The 18,937-nt window shown below is 38.5% G+C and overlaps 2 protein-coding genes across 3 annotated transcripts; both read left to right on the top strand.

Moving 5' to 3' along the window:
* The first annotated feature begins 436 nt into the window (after window positions 1-436).
* psmd4b (proteasome 26S subunit ubiquitin receptor, non-ATPase 4b) lies at window positions 437-7,860 on the top strand. The gene is made up of 10 exons (XM_084385185.1): window positions 437-514; window positions 1,042-1,182; window positions 1,287-1,401; window positions 1,849-1,935; window positions 2,065-2,133; window positions 2,231-2,446; window positions 2,519-2,627; window positions 3,276-3,389; window positions 3,488-3,552; window positions 7,221-7,860. The coding sequence occupies exons 1-10, from the start codon at window positions 489-491 to the stop codon at window positions 7,392-7,394; spliced, it is 1,116 nt and encodes a 371-aa protein (XP_084241311.1). The 5' UTR covers window positions 437-488; the 3' UTR covers window positions 7,395-7,860.
* A 668-nt stretch (window positions 7,861-8,528) lies between these two features.
* Window positions 8,529-15,189, top strand: vamp1b (vesicle associated membrane protein 1b; the record flags this gene model as incomplete). 2 transcript variants are annotated; one of them, XM_084385552.1, is made up of 5 exons in its annotated part: window positions 8,529-9,067; window positions 9,989-10,121; window positions 10,293-10,451; window positions 13,992-14,043; window positions 14,881-15,189. In XM_084385552.1, coding segments are annotated over 5 exons (363 nt in total). In that variant the 3' UTR covers window positions 14,898-15,189. The 2 variants fall into 2 exon arrangements, with proteins under 2 accessions (XP_084241678.1, XP_084241677.1); XM_084385551.1 differs by lacking the exon at window positions 8,529-9,067 and having other exon boundaries at window positions 9,981-10,121; window positions 14,881-15,006.
* Window positions 15,190-18,937: the final 3,748 nt, after the last annotated feature.

Below are 18,937 nucleotides of genomic sequence, written 5' to 3'. Positions count from 1 at the left end.
CATAAACCAATGCATTAACTAACATTAACAGTTAGGAATATATTTGTTACAGTATTTATCTTTAACGTTAGTTAACAATAAAGTTGTATAAAAATACAACTGTATTGTTAGTTCAAATTAGCTCAAGTTCATTTTAACATATTAATAAATGTTGAAATTAAGATTAATGTTATTTTTCATTGTTAGTTGATTATAGTGTAGTTAACTAATGTTAAATGAAACCTTGTGTTTACTTACTGTGTTTAGAAGTGTTACCAAAATTACAATGAATGCTAGCCAGCACACACGCTGCATTTGTAAATGAAATGAAAATTTCAGAAAATAATACATATTTTACGAAAAGTCGTTCGTGTCAGTTAAACAGTTAATGAGGATTGATAGAAAACACACTATGAACTACATTTCCCATGATTCCTATCAGCGGTACTTTAACCAATAAGGGTCCACTTACGCGCTTACGTCACGTAGAGCGACAGAACGTTTTCAAGATGGTGCTTGAAAGTACTATGGTCTGGTAAGAAAAAATACTTTATATTCTTCAAACATCAAATGCAGTTTGATAAACGTGATGTGTTTGAAATATTACGCAATTGTGTAGTGAAGTGTTGTGATTTGGAGTTGAGAGAGCGGTTGTGTTGAACGGAATGACAGATGTGCGGTTTTCCTTAGTCATGATGGAACCTCAGCTTGTTAAACAGCTTCTTTGTGTTGACATGTTATGAGTGGAAAACGTAAGAAAGCTCATAGCTGCGAGTTGTCCTATTATGAAATTAATTAGTTTTGAATGTAAATTGTCGGTTTTATTTTCTTGTAACAATATAGGTTTTTGTATAAATACCTATCCAGATAGGTTTTAAAATCCTTCTTTTTACTTTCAATTTGCTAGCATAATAAACTCTTTAGTGTGGATGGCGTCCTCAGCCTTTTATTAGCAAGATTTTATATTTAAATATTAAATAGAACCACGCGTATGTGCAGAATTATGTTTCGTATGTTGAGTAGACATATATATATATGTGTATGTGTGTTTATTATTTCTAGTGTGGACAACAGTGAATATATGCGCAATGGAGACTTCTTACCTACCAGACTTCAGGCCCAGCAAGACGCTGTCAACATCATCTGTCATTCAAAAACTCGGAGTAACCCAGAAAACAACGTTGGGCTCATCACTATGGCCAAGTAGGATGGCGTTTTTTATACTTTATTTATGTTACTCACAGGTATAATTTGGGATTATTGTGTATGAGAGAATCTATAGAAGAGATCCACTGTGTGTGTTTCAGTAACTGTGAGGTCCTGACCACACTGACCCCTGACACGGGCCGGATCCTGTCGAAGCTTCATGCCGTTCAGCCCATAGGAGTCATCTGCTTCTGCACTGGCATCAGAGTAGCACATGTGAGTGGGTCGGATCACATCACAATTGTTTTTGATTTATTTTTAGAATTTATTTTATCAATATTTATTTAATGTAAATGTTTGTTTTTATTTTGCCACTAAGATCCACAGTTATAACTATGATTTCTTGCACCAAAAACTGTCATAATTTACTTTAGATGACACCTTATGTCTGAGCCTTAGAATGAAATTGTTTGATTTTTGCTACTGTAACTTCCAAATTTGTATGACATCATTTCTTATGAACTATTTGTATGTGAAACGAGTAACAACATGAAACCTCAGAAGGTTACATAAATGTGGAGTCATTGTTTTGGCAGCTTGGTTGCTATAAACGGCCTTTTTATTTTGAACTAGTGAAGTTTTAAGTCCAGAATGTTACCGGATATGTTAATTTCCTCTGTACGGTTATATTTCTGATTCTCTTTGCTCTTTGCTGTTTCACAGCTGGCATTGAAACACAGACAGGGAAAGAACCATAAGATGAGGATCATTGCTTTTGTGGGAAGCCCTGTGGAGGACCTGGAGAAAGATGTGAGAAAGATGTGTTTTTTCTTCTTCATGTATCTTGGGTGTAAACATTGCACCGTATGAGTTTGAATTTAAAATTCAATGAGAATCCTAACCTTCTCATTTGTTGCCTCCGACCTGTCTTTCTCTCAGTTGGTGAAAATGGCAAAACGTTTGAAGAAGGAAAAAGTCAGCGTTGACATTGTTAACTTTGGAGAGGAGGTGAACATTTATTCTGAGGGAATGTACTTTACCACACTCCTCCAGAAATGACTTATTTTTCCTTGTCATTTACTCCCATTTTCTTTTTGTCTTTTAGGAGTTCAACACGGATAAGCTGACCGTGTTTGTAAACACCCTAAATGGAAAGGAGGGTGTAGGCTCTCACCTGGTAACGGTGCCTCCGGGCCCGAGCCTGGCAGATGCTCTTCTGTCCTCTCCTATCATGGCTGGAGAGGGTGGCACCATCATCGGCCTGGGTCCCAGTGACTTCGAGTTTGGAGTGGACCCCAGCGCAGACCCTGAGCTCGCTCTGGTTAGTAGCACACAGGACAAACTCCTCTGCTAGAAATGCTCCAGATCATAACTGTCTGTGTCTCTGTTCCAGGCTCTGCGTGTGTCGATGGAGGAGCAGAGACAGAGGCAGGAGGAGGAGGCTCGCAGGGTAACAGTGGCTTCAGCTGCAGAGGTTGGAGTCGCATCACCCACTGCCGATGGTGAGAGAAGGAGGGGCATGTTTAAATGAGGATTGAACCAGATGGGGTTTGTGGACACATCGGGGTCCCTGACAAGTGTAGCTGTGGGTTTTTGGTTTAAGTGGAGCCCCTAAAAATGGTCCATGATATGGTCTAAATCCATATCGCATTTCAAAAATATATCGATATATTTTTTATATCGATATATCGCCCAGCCCTACTTTCTGGTGGTATATAATGATTGTATAACATAACTGTGTTATAAACGTATTGGCTTGAAATGAATGCGCCTATCAAATGTGTGTAAATCAATTCTTTGGTCATAATAGGCAGGAGGGGCAATATAATTATTCTAAAACTGGAAAGTGGCTGGGTTTAAACCATGGGTTTATATATCTATCAAAATGTTGCGGCAAGATTCAAACCGCTTCCTGAACCAGTCCGGCCGAAGCAAAGCTTCGGATGTCATCAATGAAGTCATTGGTCTAAAGCGATACAAGCCTCGATACGCGCTTTACTGAAAGCTTCAGAGATTTCTCGACACGCTCCGAACAACATAACATATTTGTTGAGTTGTGTATAAGGAAAGTTTCTCTATGCTCCAAATTCAAGAGTGAAACCATATGTAGTTTAACCGTATAAGATTGTGTATTTCTGTATTTGTGTTAGAGTCTGAAAATGCCCTGCTGAAGATGTCGACGGCTCCTGCTCTGCCCGATTTCAGCCGCATGACGGAGGATGAACAGATCGCATACGCCCTACAGATGTCCATGCAAGGAGGAGGTCAGGCTTATTACTCTTCATAATTTCTTGTTTTTGGTTTTCTTAGTCATTTTTATATGATTTGTTTTATACAACCACATGTTTGTCTTTGTGCACAGAGTTTGGCTGTTCAGAGGCCATGGATGTGGAAACAAGTGCAGCAGCCGACAGTGAAGCTCCTAAGGTGCGTTTCACAGCTTTTTTCCTCCAACCAGATCTGCTTTCTTATAGAGAGGAGATGAGAATTTTAGATCGAAACACAGTCATGTTGTGGGAATAATCAAAAGCAGCTGCAAATTCTTCATTCCCATCATTCAAAAGCCATTGCTAAATATGATAAAGCGAGTCAAAACCACACAAAACAGAATAACGGAAACATTACATGTTATTAGATTTGTGAATAGAACGCAGAATGCAACGCCATATATTAGCTATCGATTAATTTAGTAATATAGTATTCTTATTCCATCGATTAATCGGATAAAAATGTGTGGTAATAAAAATAGTTCCAAGTGAACAACAGCCTTTAAAATGACTTAATATACAAATATAATAACAAGTGATAATAATTGGTTCAAATAAAGCATCAAAGTAAGTAATCATATGGGTATTATTAAACACTGTTAAAATACAACATGTAAAATAAACGATTTAAACTAATATAAACATAACTTATGTACATTACGTATTATAACAAATGCCTGCAGAGGGCGCCAACGGCCTGGTGATAGTTGTCGGCATGATCAAATCCTTGCTTAATATTGGCCAAACAACATTTAATTCAAATGTCTTCTTAATCTTTGGTCACTTATGTACGATAGAAATGCAACAGCCGCTGTAATTTCTTGAACAAGAACATGTGCACATCAAAACATGCAAACTCAGAGCGAGGGTTTAAACTTTTATTTTGAAATCGCAATGAACAACAAGTTGCATATTTAGAAACGTATTTATGTATTCTCCTGTGTTGGCATAGATTTAAAAATGAGTTACTTTACAAATGTGAAATGGCGCGCCGCACACTGTGTTTCTAGATGAACGTTAGCAACCCAAACTCAAAGCATGCAGAGATGGAGTTTGAGAAACCCGAAACGCGCTCCACGCATATAAATCAACAGTGCAAATATGAAACACAAACCGCTCTGACTTTTTGCGTTCCCAAATGAATGTTATTGGAAACCTAAACAAACAGCACATGCAGAGACTGAGTTTGGTTGGAGCAACGTTTACTGTGAACGGAGCTGAGGTACTTTTAACATGTAATTTGCACGCATGTAAATAAAGCGTCATGGTTCTCTGTGGGAAAAACAAAACAGTGTATATATTTATTAAACTGAATCGCAGCCTTTGTGATTTCACAATAGCAGTATGCTATATTATGATTTTAAATGGTTTTAATATATCGTGCAGCATTAGACAACAGTGTAATAATGCGGTTCATGGATTCTCGTCCGTGGAATGTGCCACTTTCAGTATTTTGCCGGTTACTCGACACCGGAGTATGGATTTTTTTAATCGCACACTCGACTTTAATTGAGGAATCGTGACAGCCCTACCATATATGCAGTGTAAAGACGCCAGTCTCAACAGTCGGGTGCTGGAAGTCATTTTCTCCATAGGGGAATTGATTTTTCACGATAACTTATCTATCTATAAATTACAGAAACGTCTGTCTGTATGTCTGTTATTCGCATATCTCTCGAACCGTTAGTCCGATGGATTTCAAATTTGACAGGTGTCTCGCTATGGGCACGAATAAGTGCAGTGCCCAGTTTGACATTGTTTTGATTAGAAATGCAAAAGATATCGGTAAATATATCGGTAAAAGAAGCACTTAGAAGGTTGTGGTTTAAAAATAAACATTCTGACATTAGCTCTGTCATAAACTCTGTCAGCTAAACATTAAGTCAGCTACATTGTTTACTTCTGAATATTATATTTTATTCACGGCCATCATTTATAGTAGCCTATTCACAAACTGTTTGCTCAACCGTAGCGTTTTCTCGGAGTTCACTGTGTAGCCTGCTCCCTGAATCGTCACGCTTATTCATTTGTGGATGTTAACTGAATCTGTAAGTCAGCTACACTGTTTATTTCTGAATATTATCTATCTATAAATTACATAAACGTCTGTCTGTCTGTCTGTGTGTCTGTCTGTGTGTCTGTCTGTGTGTCTGTCTGTGTGTCTGTCTGTCTGTGTGTCTGTCTGTCTGTGTGTCTGTCTGTCTGTGTGTCTGTCTGTCTGTGTGTCTGTCTGTCTGTGTGTCTGTCTGTGTGTCTGTCTGTGTGTGTGTCTGTCTGTGTGTCTGTCTGTGTGTCTGTTATTTGCATATCTCGCGAACCGTTAGTCCGATGGATTTCAAACTTGACAGGTGTCTTGCTACGGGCACGAGTAAGTGCAGTGCCAAGTTTGCCGTTGTTTGGATTAGAAATGCAAAAGATATTGTTAAATATATCTGTAAAAGCAGCACACATCGGCTTTTGCCGCTCTAGCCGCTGGCCACTCCCCCTCTCACACTGCACACTGAGTGAGCACAGCTGGCCACTCCCCCTCTCACACTGACACTGAGTGAGCACAGCCCAGGACCAGAGACAGAGAGGGTAGAAGAAAGCAGTGGAGCTTAAGTAGCGTTTTCTCGGAGTTCACTGTGTAGCCTGCTCCCTGAATCGTCGCACTTATTCATTTGTGGATGTTAACTGAATCTGTAAGTCAGCTACGCTGTTTATATAAATATTTATTATTATTTATTGAATATTATATTTTATTCTGGTGCGCTTAACGTTATCGCTACTGTGTAATAGTAGCCTATGCTATTCACCAACTAAACATATCCTATTCAGTGCGTTCACGGTCTCTTTCACGGCCATCATTTGTAGTAGCCTATACACAAACTGTTTGCTCAAGCGTAGCGTTTTCTCGGAGTTCACTGTGTAGTCTGCTCCCTCAATCGTGTAGTTCAATTTTTCATATTTATTGTATGTCATTATGTCAGTATCAGTATTTGCTTTCTACCATGCACAAATAAAAAATGTCACTGAACTTTTGCTGTGTAATTGTAACAATGAGCACTCAAACACACCGAACCAACAATTACTAAAAACACACACAAACACTGATTTTGCACGGGCATTTTGCACTAGTAAACCTTTAAAGACAGACGGACCTACTGTGAGCCACAAGGTTGTTAATCGATGGTAGATGCTTTTGTTGAAGCCGTCAACATCAATAGTTTTCGCCATCGTTTTTTTTATTAGATTGTCATTCGCAATGTCTCATGGGGCTGTAGCTTTTTTCCCTCGTTAAAGCCATTAAGTACACAGTCTTGTGCACTTGTACTGATTTTCAAATACTTTTTTGCTCCACTTTAAAGTTTGTAATGTTGTAATTCACATTTTAGCTGGTTGTTTTGGTTCATGGCTAACTCTTAAACGAAGACTATTAAAATCAAGAATGGGGAAAAATACCTTTGGAACAAAAGCCATTGACAAAGTCAGCGGGCACTGTTGCAATCTATGATTAAATATATGCAAAAAAGACAGTAATTCAGTATGCAGATGTTACAATGATGTCACCGTTGATTATATTTTGAATCCTGACAACAGAAGTCAAAGGAAGATTTAGGTTTATGCCAGCTGTCTGCCAAGAGAACCTGAAGCTAAACTTAAATTTGAGATGGAACTGTTAATGAGTCTGAGGAAGCAGATAATCTATACCATGTGCATAGGATAATTAAAGTAATTACACAATTAGGTACTGCATTTAATTTGTCACATGGTAAATGCATAATCGTATACAACCTGGCACAATGTCATGAAAGTGCCCAACTGAAACTCTTTGTGCGTGTTCTGTAGGAGGATGAGGAGGATTACGATGTGATGCAGGATCCAGACTTTCTGCAGAGTGTGCTGGAGAACCTTCCCGGAGTCGACCCCAACAATGAAGCCATCCGTAATGCCATGGGCTCTCTGGCGTCCCAGAACAGAACAAAACCACCTGAGGGCAAGAAAGAGGATGAGAAGAAATAGAGAAACGGTCCAGACAGAGGACAAGGGCGTGAAGGGTTTCCAACTGGATGATGGATAGAGATAAACACAATGCATATAACTGATTAAAAAAAGCAAGAATAATGATTTAATAAGAGTTTTCTTTACAATTGTTAGAGGGAAGAACAACAGAACAGACTAACAACTAAGTTTATTGACAGAAAAGAATATCCATAAAACACTTCTTACATGTAATGGTGAATGATCATCTTCATTTGTTCCTTTTAAGTAACATCTGATCTTGAACCTATTTAGTGGAGCAGAAAAATTGTCACGCACTACTTCAAATAGTAGTGCTCACTTCAGTTTGCTAGATAGGTTACCTTATGACACCCAGCTATAATTTCTCTTGTGGTTTTTGGATGACTTATTGTTATGGTTTCTTTGTCAATTTTGTATCACTATTTTCAGTTCCTTTTTTAATAAAGGGCTTTGTTATGAATCTAAAGATAGTAGTTGTGATGTTTTTTGAAGGTGTAAACCACCGAAGCTCTGTTTTTCTGTGCAAAAAATATCACAATCACAATAGAGACTGACAAATTAGTTTTTAACATTTTGAGTCTGCATTGCATCTACAAAAGTGATCATTATGCTCTATAATATGTTATGCAGCATTTTTATTAAATAATTAGTTAACCGCCTCATAAAACCCAGTTTGGATAAAGTGCATGGATGCAGGGATGACGTCAGAATATTGCCATGATGTTTATTAGACTATCCCCCGGTTTCACAGGTGAGGTTTAAGTTTGTCCCAGACTAAAATGCATGTTTGAGCTGTTTTAACTGAAAGCAACTTGCACTGAGATATCTTAAAATATGTCAGTGCCATTGTATGTCTCAAGATGCACATCAGGAAAGGGTTTTTTTTCTTGTGTTTATAAAAGCTACTTCAATGTCCTAATTGAATTAAGGCCTAATCCTGGCTCAATCTTAGCCCTGTCTGTGAAACCAGGCCTATGAGACCCATACTCGCCTATATGCAGGACTTGAGAAGTATAGCAAGTGGGGGATGTGGAGAAACCTGTTATCAGAGAGAGAGAAAAAATCCCTTTAGAAAGAACAAGCCGACTCAGCACTCTTAACTCACTGAAGTACCGCAGTACAGAGAGAGAGAGGGAGAGAGAGAGAGAGGATGAGGATGGGGGTAGTAAAAACACGCAGCGCATCATCATCATCCTCATCCTCATGAGTTCAGATACAGTAGCGACGCAGTGCAGGAGCGCAGCGCGCGCACATTTACTGCACTAACCTACAAACCAGCGAGAGCACTCAAAATTAGCCCGCACTGCATTCTGTATGTTATAATTAACCACTGTGTTTCTCTAATTCACGTTGAAATTTGTAACTTTTTGGGGAGAAAACTGAAAAGAGAGAAATCCTTTACTGGAGTTCCCTCAAGGCGCAACTGAACGTTTATTTATGCGCTCGTGCGTCCGAGCACGCGACCGCTTTAACTGTCCAGCGCGTGCCTCGATAATGCGCCAATCGCACTGATGACTCGCGTGGGGATTCTGCATCAGCAGCAAGCCGCTTCAATACCGCACATCGGTCTCTCCTTCCTAATTTAACCATTTCTACCGCTTCTTCGCTGTTTTAATTTGAATTGTATCAACTTTTGACTCTTTTCCCTTCGGCGAGGTACTCTGAAAGAGAATGTAAGTATTTTCGCAGACTCTATATTCTACCAATTTTTTTGCTACAAGTATAGACCTAACGTTACGTAGCCTATATGTAACTTTGTAAACAGTTTTCAAGCTTAATTCCTCATGAGTGTGAGTGACTTACATTTTTTTTTATCGATTTGTTGGAAACGCTGGAGTGATCTCAGGCATGGATTGCCTAACACTAAACTGTATGATTAAATGTTTATATTTTTAACGTTACCCCCCGGTTTCACAGATAAGGGTCAATCCTAGTCCCAGACTAAAATGCATGTTTTAACTGAACTCAACTTCCATTGATCTATCTTAAAATGTGTCAGTGCCATTGTTTTGTCTCAAGATGCACACCAGTTATGTTTTTTCGTTTATAAAAGCTACTTAAATGTCCTAGGCTAATTGAACTAAGACCTAATCCTGGCTTAATCTAAGCCCTGTCTGTGAAACCAGGCCTTACATTTTTTGGTAGGCCAGTATATAAACTAGACCTCCCTGTTATAAAGACTGATAACCAGGATTCAATGGATAATAAACATTGAACCTTTATCGTAATAGCCTACACGTGTACAGTACATAATCAGCCTTGGTACTAGACAATGAAAAACCCATATCGGTCAACCAGAAATTTTGACCTTAAAATAAAAGAAGAAATTAATGCACTAATTAATACCCTGTGTTCGACATAACTGGAACATCAAATCAGAAATATTATGTAAATTTACCATGGGCTTACAACAAATAAAACCCCCAAAACATGGTTATTGTAGTTAAACCATGGTAACCATAAATTAACTATGGTTTTGCTTAACTAATGGTATTTGCATTAAAACTGTGGTTATAAAAATGGTTAATTTTTGTAAGGGTTAAGCAAATTCAGTCAGCAGTTTTTATGTGTCATGATTGTCTTTGGATGTTCAGGTCTTCTGCAGATGATGCCAACGCAGCAGGTGCTCCTGGAGCCCCAGGTGGCCCTGGAGGAGCCGGTCCTCCTCCCCCTCCAAACACCACCAGCAACCGCAGACTACAGCAGACACAAGCACAAGTGGAGGAGGTGAGTGAGTTTTTATGGACAAGAGATATAAGGATTAGCTATGGATGGGCAAGATTTGCAGACTTTCTGTATACTTTTCTTTCTTTCCTTATGAACCAATGCTTTTGCAACACAAGTGTTCAGTGCTGATATTTCTTGCCTCATGTCCTCTGTGTGTTTGTGGTCTTGCAGGTGGTGGATATCATGCGTGTGAATGTGGATAAGGTTCTGGAGAGAGACCAGAAGCTGTCTGAGCTAGACGACAGGGCAGATGCTCTGCAGGCCGGGGCTTCACAGTTCGAAAGCTGTGCTGCCAAACTCAAGAACAAATACTGGTGGAAGAACTGCAAGGTGGGACATTCTGATTATATTAATAAAGCTGAAATAAAATATAAATATTAGATGAAAAACTTATAGTTGAAGTACTAATGTTGAAGTACTAAAACTAAATAAAAATTAAAATATATATTTTTTTAATAAAGCAGTATAGGAAATAATCATAATAACAAAATAATAAAAGTAAATAAAATTACTACAACTTAAATGAAAATGAAAACATTTAAAAAAGATTTGAAACGATTTCAAAATATTAATAATAGTAGCCTACATAGATAATTCTACTGTACTCAGAGCTCTATGAAATAACACGCAGAAGTAAATAGGTCAGTGCTCATGCTGTGCTCAGCAATTTTGCTCAGAACAGCTGCTAGTGTTAATTAGTTAATATGTGTAAACTGGAGCTTCTGGGTTTTGCTAATTACCGATTGATGCAGAGAAACTTTGGACATCGTCCATCTCTTTGTGTACTGTCTACTACTTTATGAGTAGGATGTATATGTATATGAACATGTATATGTTTTTGTAATTGATGCATTACTATTTTTGATCATATACTCCCACTTAGGGATTTGAAAAAAAATAAAAAATAATTGACATTAAATATAATAATAACATAAAAAAAGTAAGTTTCAACAACGAAGATCTTCAACATATTTTGTTGATTTGGCCGTTTCTCCGCATGAAGGCAAGTTTTGTCCCCTGAAATCCCTGTGATTTGAATAACAATTTATTCGATACCATTACACCTGCCAGAATGCACAACTCAAAAGAAAGGATTGCTTTGGTATGTGAGATTCTCACTTACTCGTCTCTGGACAAGCAGGCCCGGTTCTACGGAAAGCAAGAGTTCAAGAGTTTTTTAAGTTGAAACTGTAATAATATCATATTGGCGAAACAGATTTGGCAAACGCTCCAGTGTGAATTTGTGCTCAGGAAAGCGTCAATGGTTTCTATTTACAACATGCTTTTGTAGCATTGAGCAATGTAGCCAATCACAGACATGTCAGTTGATCTTTTCAACGCAGTGGCCAATCAGAGTTGTTAAAGTTAATCAGGATCAACTCATCGCCCAAATCGCCAGATTTTTTGTTCAGTGGCGAGTTCTGCACGTTCGCGTATCCACTCATTATAAAAAGTGCTGACACGATGTAAATAAGAGATTCATTGTGCAGTTTAGATAGCTTCATTAATTATAATATGATTACTTCAATCATATTTACTTGATATGATTACTTGTGAGATTGCGATGAACTGAGATGAATGACTGCTCTTTAGTGATTACAAAGGGAATGCATTTTGCGCACGTTCTAGTTGCTATAGCAAGTTTGTGCAATTATTTGTAAAAGTAATAACTTGTAAATCTTGTAAATATCTCACTGTACATTGTTATTGTTGTTATGGTTGCTTACACATTACTGCACTTTACTAGAGAACCCTCACTAATTTCAGAAGCACCACCAGTGATTTGATAATAAAAGACAAGACTAGTGCGTTCTTCTTTCCACACTCCGGTTATACTGCAGAGGCGCAGCCTGTGGATTCATGCTGATCTTTTAAACTGCATAGTACTGCAGGGACAAAAATGCGTATTTATCTGAATAAATTAACATCAGACATAAAACAAACAATTGCAAATTATATTTCGTATTAGATATGTGCTTTTAAGTGACCCAATCGAGGTAAGATAAACTTTTATTATGAGCCGATGGGGATGTTGACTAAGTTACGCACCTCCATAAACCAAATCCTTAAATTGTTTGTGCATTGCATAAATATGCGAGCTGAGACACTGGGCAACTTTGGGGTGGCAACTGGTGTGGCAAAACTCATTTTTGTGGCCATGCCCCTACGGCGTTCTACCACGCAGAATGAACCACATCCAACAAGAGTAACTGTCGATGCAAGAGGAAGCTGTCTGAAAGGGATGTCCATGTACTAACCCAGACTGTATCCAAAAAACATAAAACCACAGCTGTCCAACTCTGCAGAATTAAATGTGCACCTCGACTTTCCTGTTTCCACCAAAACTGTTAGTCAGGAGCTCCACTGAATCAAAATTCATGGTCGGGCTGCTATAGCCAAACCTTTGGTCACTCATGTCAATATCAGTTTCAGTGGTGCCAACAGTGCAAATCTTGGGCTGTAGACAATGTAAAACATGTATTGTCCTCTGAGTCCACCTTCATTGTCTTTGCCGCATCCGTGGGAGTTATGATGTGGAGAAGCCCAAAAGAAGCTTAACATCTGGACTGTTGTGTGCCCATAATGAAGCACGGGGTGGATCAGTGATGGTTTGGGCTGCAATATCATTGCATTCCCAACTGTGCTTGATGGGAGGACCATGTGCATCTGGTTCAAACATTGTACCCTGAAGGGGGTGCCGTATATCAGCATGATAATGCACTCAGCAAGACTTGTGACAGAATGGTTTGATGAACCTGAAAGTGAAGTTGAATCTCCCATGGCCTGCACAGTCACCAGATCTAAATATTTTTTGTTATTTAGGAGGAGCAAACGTTATCCTCTTCCAGCTTCACATAGTGGACTTGGCCACTGTTATGGAAGAAGAATGGCTCGAAATCCCTCAAAATCCCTCTGACTTCTATTTGTCATACCAGACAAATTGATGCTGTATTGGCTGCAGAAGGAGGCCCTACACCAGGGGTGTCGATTTCCTGCTCCTGGAAGGGCCACTGTCCTACAAAGTTCAGCACCAACCCCAATTAAACACACCTGAACCAGCCAATCAAGGTCTCACTAGGCATACTAGAAACTTCCAGACAGGAGTGTTAAGGCGAGTAGGCTAAACTCTGCAGGACAGTGGCCCTCCAGGAGCAGGTTTGGACACCCCTGTCCCACACCATAAATTATTGTGTTCTAAAACACCTCTGATTGGCCATTGTCTTCACGCATTCAATATATATGTCTCTGATTGGCTACAATGATCAACGCTTCAAAAACATGTTGTCTTCACCGAGCGCTTACACAGATACACACGGGAGTGTTTGAAAGCAGGCTTATATCAGCGGATCCCTAATATATCCACTGATAGACGGATCTGCTGATAGACGCCTGCTTTCAAACACTCCCGTGTGTATCTGTGTAAGCGCTCGCCACTCAGTGAAGACAACATGTTTTTGAAGCGTTGATCATTGTAGCCAATCACAGACATATATGTTGAGCGCTTGAACACAGTGGCCAATCAGAGGTGTTTAAGAATCCTTTCAACAGGGCTCAAAATGCTAGAGGGAAATGCTAGTATCATCACATTTTTTTCTTTTTTTCTGGTACTGAAGTCGGTACTTTTGACAATGCTAGGCAGATGATAAAATTAACAAATCCCATAATCCTTGAGTTGCTCGAGCAGGCACCTAAAAATATATTTTACATACACTTAAACTTAAGGATTTGTAAGCGTTTGTTGTCAGATTCTTGATCTGATGAGTCTTGATAACCAGGATGTTTGTGTTGCTGTCTTCCTTCTTGTAATGCGGAGTCAGTGATGAATTGTGTAATTGTAACCATTTTTAGCCTGTTTTTTTTCTCCCTCAGATGATGATTATTATGGGTGTCATTGGAGTCCTCTTCGTTGGAATCATTTTCTGTGAGTTTCGAATCATTTAATGGGTTAATTGAAGCAATTGCTTTTACTCTTTATGATCAGACAACTTTGCCATTATCTCCTATTATCTTATTATACTAGAACGTCTGTTAGTTTTAATTGTTACAAAGGCAATTATATATTATATTGTATTATAATAGCACAATTACCTGTTATTACCATTTATTTGGGGATTTCTGATTATATTTCTGTATTTATATGAAAATTTTAAAGCTTTGAGCTCTGAAGATTTATTGTTTTTACATTTTTATTTCATTGCTTTTTATCGTATTCAAGAATTTATTTACTTTTTATTCATGATTTAATACCATTATTTACACATCATTTTCTCTTTAGCAAAGGAAGGTAGTTTTGAATGTGCAGACACTTACAGTACATGCTTACCTGTCGTGGGCACGCAGAGCATTCTGGGATGCTCAGGCTTCTTTAAGTGATGCTTAGCTTTATTAGAGGCATCAGTGCTGGTTCTCAGACCAACCGCCTGCGCGAGTTTACTGTATTGACTGTACTGTATACACTCTTTACTGTGTTTAGAGCTCAGACTGGACCAACTCAGCATAAGCTCAATAATTCATCATTACGGTGAATTATTCATTGAGAGCAGTTGTGCGTCATGGTACACTCAAAAACTTTTTAACCCAATTTTGGGACAAACCCAAACGTTGGGTTAAAAATTTAATAAAAAAAAAATTAACCCAACGGCTGGGTTTGTCCATATTTGACCCAACAACCCAGCATTTTTTATGGCTACTGAACCCGACAAGAGACACATTTTGCACCTTTTTTTCACACTCTCCCTTTTTATATTTCCTTATCTAGTGTATTTCTTCTCTTGAGCCGATCCACCTGCAACAAACAAGAAAATGAACGAAGAAAACACAATCATGAGCTCCACCTATTTCCCAAATACTTCTTTCTTCAATCCTAAGGTCTCTCCATTTAGACCTTTTGCACTGGTGTGACTGTAGTATGTAGATGTCTGCTCTCCTTTCTCCTGTATCAGAACACATGTCACATGCTCTCTATATCTTTCAGTTTTTGTCTACCTCTCTCCTTTTCCCTCCCTCTTGGAATCTCCTGCATTATTCAGACCTTCTGCAGACATTCATACATGAGTGCACAGAAAGAGTAAAGAGAGGGAAAGCAGAAGAAAAACAGATTAAGAATAAGTGGGAGAAGCCAGGAAGGAAAAAAATGTGGTGACACTTGTGAAGACAAGGTAGGAGGATGAAAAAGGAGATGCAGTGCTCATGGGAGGAGCACACTACCGTTCAAAAGTTTTGGGTCTGTTAGATTTTTTATTTTTTTTAAGAAATGAATAATTCTATTTAGCAAGGAAGCATAAAATTGATCAAAAGTGACAGCAAAGACAAATAAATGCTGTTCTTTTGAACTTTTCTATTCGCCCAAAAATCGTTGTTTCTTGAGCACCAAATCAACATCCTGATTTCTGAAGGAAATGTAGACTGCAGTAATGATGCTGAAAATTCGGCTTTGCATCACAGGAATGCATTACATTTTAAGATATATAATAATATTTCACATTAATACTGTTTTTATTGTATTTTTTATCAAATGCATGCAGCTTTGGTGAGCATTTTGAACAGACCTTTGAACGGTAGAGTGTGTGTGTGAGAGAGAGAGAGAGAGAGAGAGAGAGAGAGAGAGAGAGAGAGAGACAAAGAGAGTCTGTATGCATGTGTGTGTGTGTGTGTGTGTGTGTGTTGGTGGGGGAATAGATGATAGTAAAGTCAGTAAACATTCTTTCTGTCCCTGTAATGCCAAAGCTTTCTCATCTGACCTTTCGGAGAAATTTTATAAATTGATACTGGCATAATCTGTCCCTTCAGATACGCCCCCATCCTATTATCACTACTGCTGTTGCCATAACCCTGTTATTTAGAGACGATTCATGAGCTGTCATCCTTTGACTTTTATTCTAAATGTAAGCATTTCTGAGAAAAACACTGTTGATATTTGAAATCAACCCAAATAGACACACACTTCTCTTCATTGCTCTGCCCCCAAAATGCACGAACACGCAAAGCAAGAGTGGATGTCTCTTTATCATAGCTAAAGCGAAGCAAAATAAAGCTAAAATGATGAATGAAAGACAAGGAAAAACAAAAAATTAACAGACAAGAGTATATACAAGCAAGAGTTTGTTGTTGTAGCTAACATTTCAACAACACCATATCTTGGTTCTGTGAAACATAGCAAAACCAATGTTACGTATTGAGCAGAAACAACTCAACCTCTGTGTCCGGTTTCAGATCTTCCCACTTCGGTCTCGGCTCTGGAAAGCTTTTCTAATATCAGCGCGGGTCCTAAAGCTCCTCCCTGATCATAACCCTTCTTTTTCCAGTGATAATCATCTGGGGCCGTATTCACAAAGCATTTTATCTTACCACTAGGAGTACTCCTAAATCGCACTAAAAGATTTTAGCTTGGAGTTTTCTCTTAAAAGTTATTCACAACGCCTTTCAGACCTACTCTTAGTAAAGAAAAATGACAACTCCTAAACTAAGAGTGAGTCTTCGTTGCTATGGATGACGTCATTACTCATGCACGAGCTTGACTGAAGTGACCACCTTGATTGGCTGATGATTGTAACGCGGGAATGATTCCAAACACCTCCCCTACGATGATGAGTGACAGGTGACAGGTCTGAGAATGCGTGCGCTACACAAGTAGTGCGAAGGACGGAAGATGATGAATAACTGAATAAATAGCCTAAATGAATAAAGAGTAAGGCAAAACAAATAGCCTAGTAGCCTAATGAAACATATGGATTGATGCAATATCTTTGCAACATTATTGAATTAATCTGTCACTATATGCCTCTGCCTACGTTTGCAAAGAGAAGAACATTTTAATTTGATTCACAATGAAACGTTACAATTAGTTTACATGCAATGAGTAGCCTAGTTTTGGTTGTTGGTGGCGTTATTGCATTATGCCTACAATGCTAAATTGTTCCCTCGCGATTGGAAGCTCCGCGTACGCATTTCAAAACATCGCAACGTGAAATGCCACAAAAAGCGGTTTGTGAATAGGTCTTAGTGAGTTAGGAGTCCTCTCGACTTCTTTTAAGCTGTCCCAGGCTTAGGTGCTACTTTTAGGGCTAAAATGCTTCGTGAATTACTCTTAGTCAAATAAATTAGGAGTCCTAAAGTTACGAGTGACACGCCCATTATTTTTAGGAGTTGCTCCTAAATTCGCCAGTTAGGAGCTACTTTTAGCCTTAAAATTCTTTGTGAATACGGCCCCTGACCTTTTCTCTTTTGTAATGTCTCTCAGCCATCTCTCTTTCTACAGTCTTTCTTTAAATCTCCCTCTTGCTCACTCTCTCTCTCCTCCCCCATCATGAGTGGACACGCCTCCTAATGCTGATTGGCTACTAGTGTGTTGTGGTGCTCGGTCCGATCCACTTTCAACAGTGTTTCTCAGAAATTGCTTACTGCACCTTTAAGATACAGATTTAAAATTAAAATAAAAAACACACAACTAGACAGATAATTTATGAGAATGCAATGAGATAAAAAGCTACAAAAGCGGTCACTCTGGTGGTAAAATAGTACATATAAGTAGTGATGTTACGTATGACAATGATTTCCTTTTCTTTTTTATGAAACTGAATCTTTGAGGAACATATCACACAGCACAATTTCCTGAGCACAATCTCCAGTGAAGCCCCGTATCGGGGCGTGACTTGGCAAAAACTTTATCTACTTTGCTAATGGTTTCACTGAGTCACGTAAACGACGACAAACGAAGCCTCACTTTCTGTCCAATCACGTGCACAATTTGCTTTGCGTGTCAGAAAGCTCGAACGCCAGATCTTACTTTACAAGTTTTAATTTAGATCAAACCTATTAATTACATTTTTAAATACCCAGTCATAAAAGTAATATGAAGAATAAAAATTATTTCAGGAAAATAAAATACTTTCCATATGTAACTGTTAGTCATACACTTCTATTACTATTCTTCTGTTACATCATATCAATATTCATACTGCCATTTATTGCCACATTCTAATGGTAAATGAATTTATCAGAGACGTCGTGTTAGGCTTTTATTTGTTTATACATAACATTAAAGGTGACCTATTATGCCCCTTATTACAAGATGTAATACAAGTCATGTATGTTGTTGTCATAAGTCATATATTGTTGTTAATATGAATCAAACAACAAAAGAAAAACAGAAAAGAATAGATTTCTTACTTGAATGCTGCTGTTAAATGCTCTGACGAGGAGATAAACATGGCAGAGAGTGTACAGCTCATACAGGGCGGGTTTATGCTAATAGGGCGGAGTCCATCAGCAGTCGTGGGTGGGGCCTACGCATTTGTGACATCAGAAAAGCTAGAATCTGCAAACAGCTTGTTCTGAGACACTGCTTATGATTTATGGGGATTAAAAAAAGAGGAGTGGGTGGATTTTTACCATTATAGGCACACTGCCGACACACATTTATGTTCAAACACCATGTAAAAGTGAATTTTACACAATAGGTCCCCTTTAAAACTATGAAGTGTGTGTGGTGGCTGCTTTATCCGATGTAGCTTTTTTCACGGACTTTTGGCTGCTTTAATTTGTAACTAACCACCAGATGGTGCCGTTTTTGACACTCTTGAAGCTTTATGTGCTTTATGATGCTTTATTTCCCCATCCTTACATAGTATCTTTTGAAAGGGTATCCGCCCCAGTGACAGCTTTTGTACTTTTATTTTCTGTGTTTACCTGGAGGTGCACAAGTTAATGAAAACAAACAGTAAAAAAATTCTATAACTGTGTGAAATGGGAAAAATGAGAACATGTGCACATTGTTCATTTGTTGTTTATTGACTTGCATGGCAGAATAATCCCAC

This window comes from Rutilus rutilus (genome assembly GCF_951802725.1).
Source record: "Rutilus rutilus genome assembly, chromosome: 17".
Classification (NCBI taxonomy): Eukaryota; Metazoa; Chordata; class Actinopteri; order Cypriniformes; family Leuciscidae; genus Rutilus; species Rutilus rutilus.
The sequence above is the reverse complement of the archived record's forward strand: the minus strand, read 5'-3'. Positions and strand labels throughout refer to the sequence as shown.

Excerpts from the sequence above, each read along its gene's own strand:
- psmd4b (XM_084385185.1), top strand. The coding sequence starts at position 489 with ATGGTGCTTGAAAGTACTATGGTCTG. Across the intron at positions 515-1,041 it reads CTTGAAAGTACTATGGTCTG|TGTGGACAACAGTGAATATA; the intron begins GTAAGAAAAAAT and ends TATTATTTCTAG. Across the intron at positions 1,402-1,848 it reads CTGGCATCAGAGTAGCACAT|CTGGCATTGAAACACAGACA; the intron begins GTGAGTGGGTCG and ends GCTGTTTCACAG.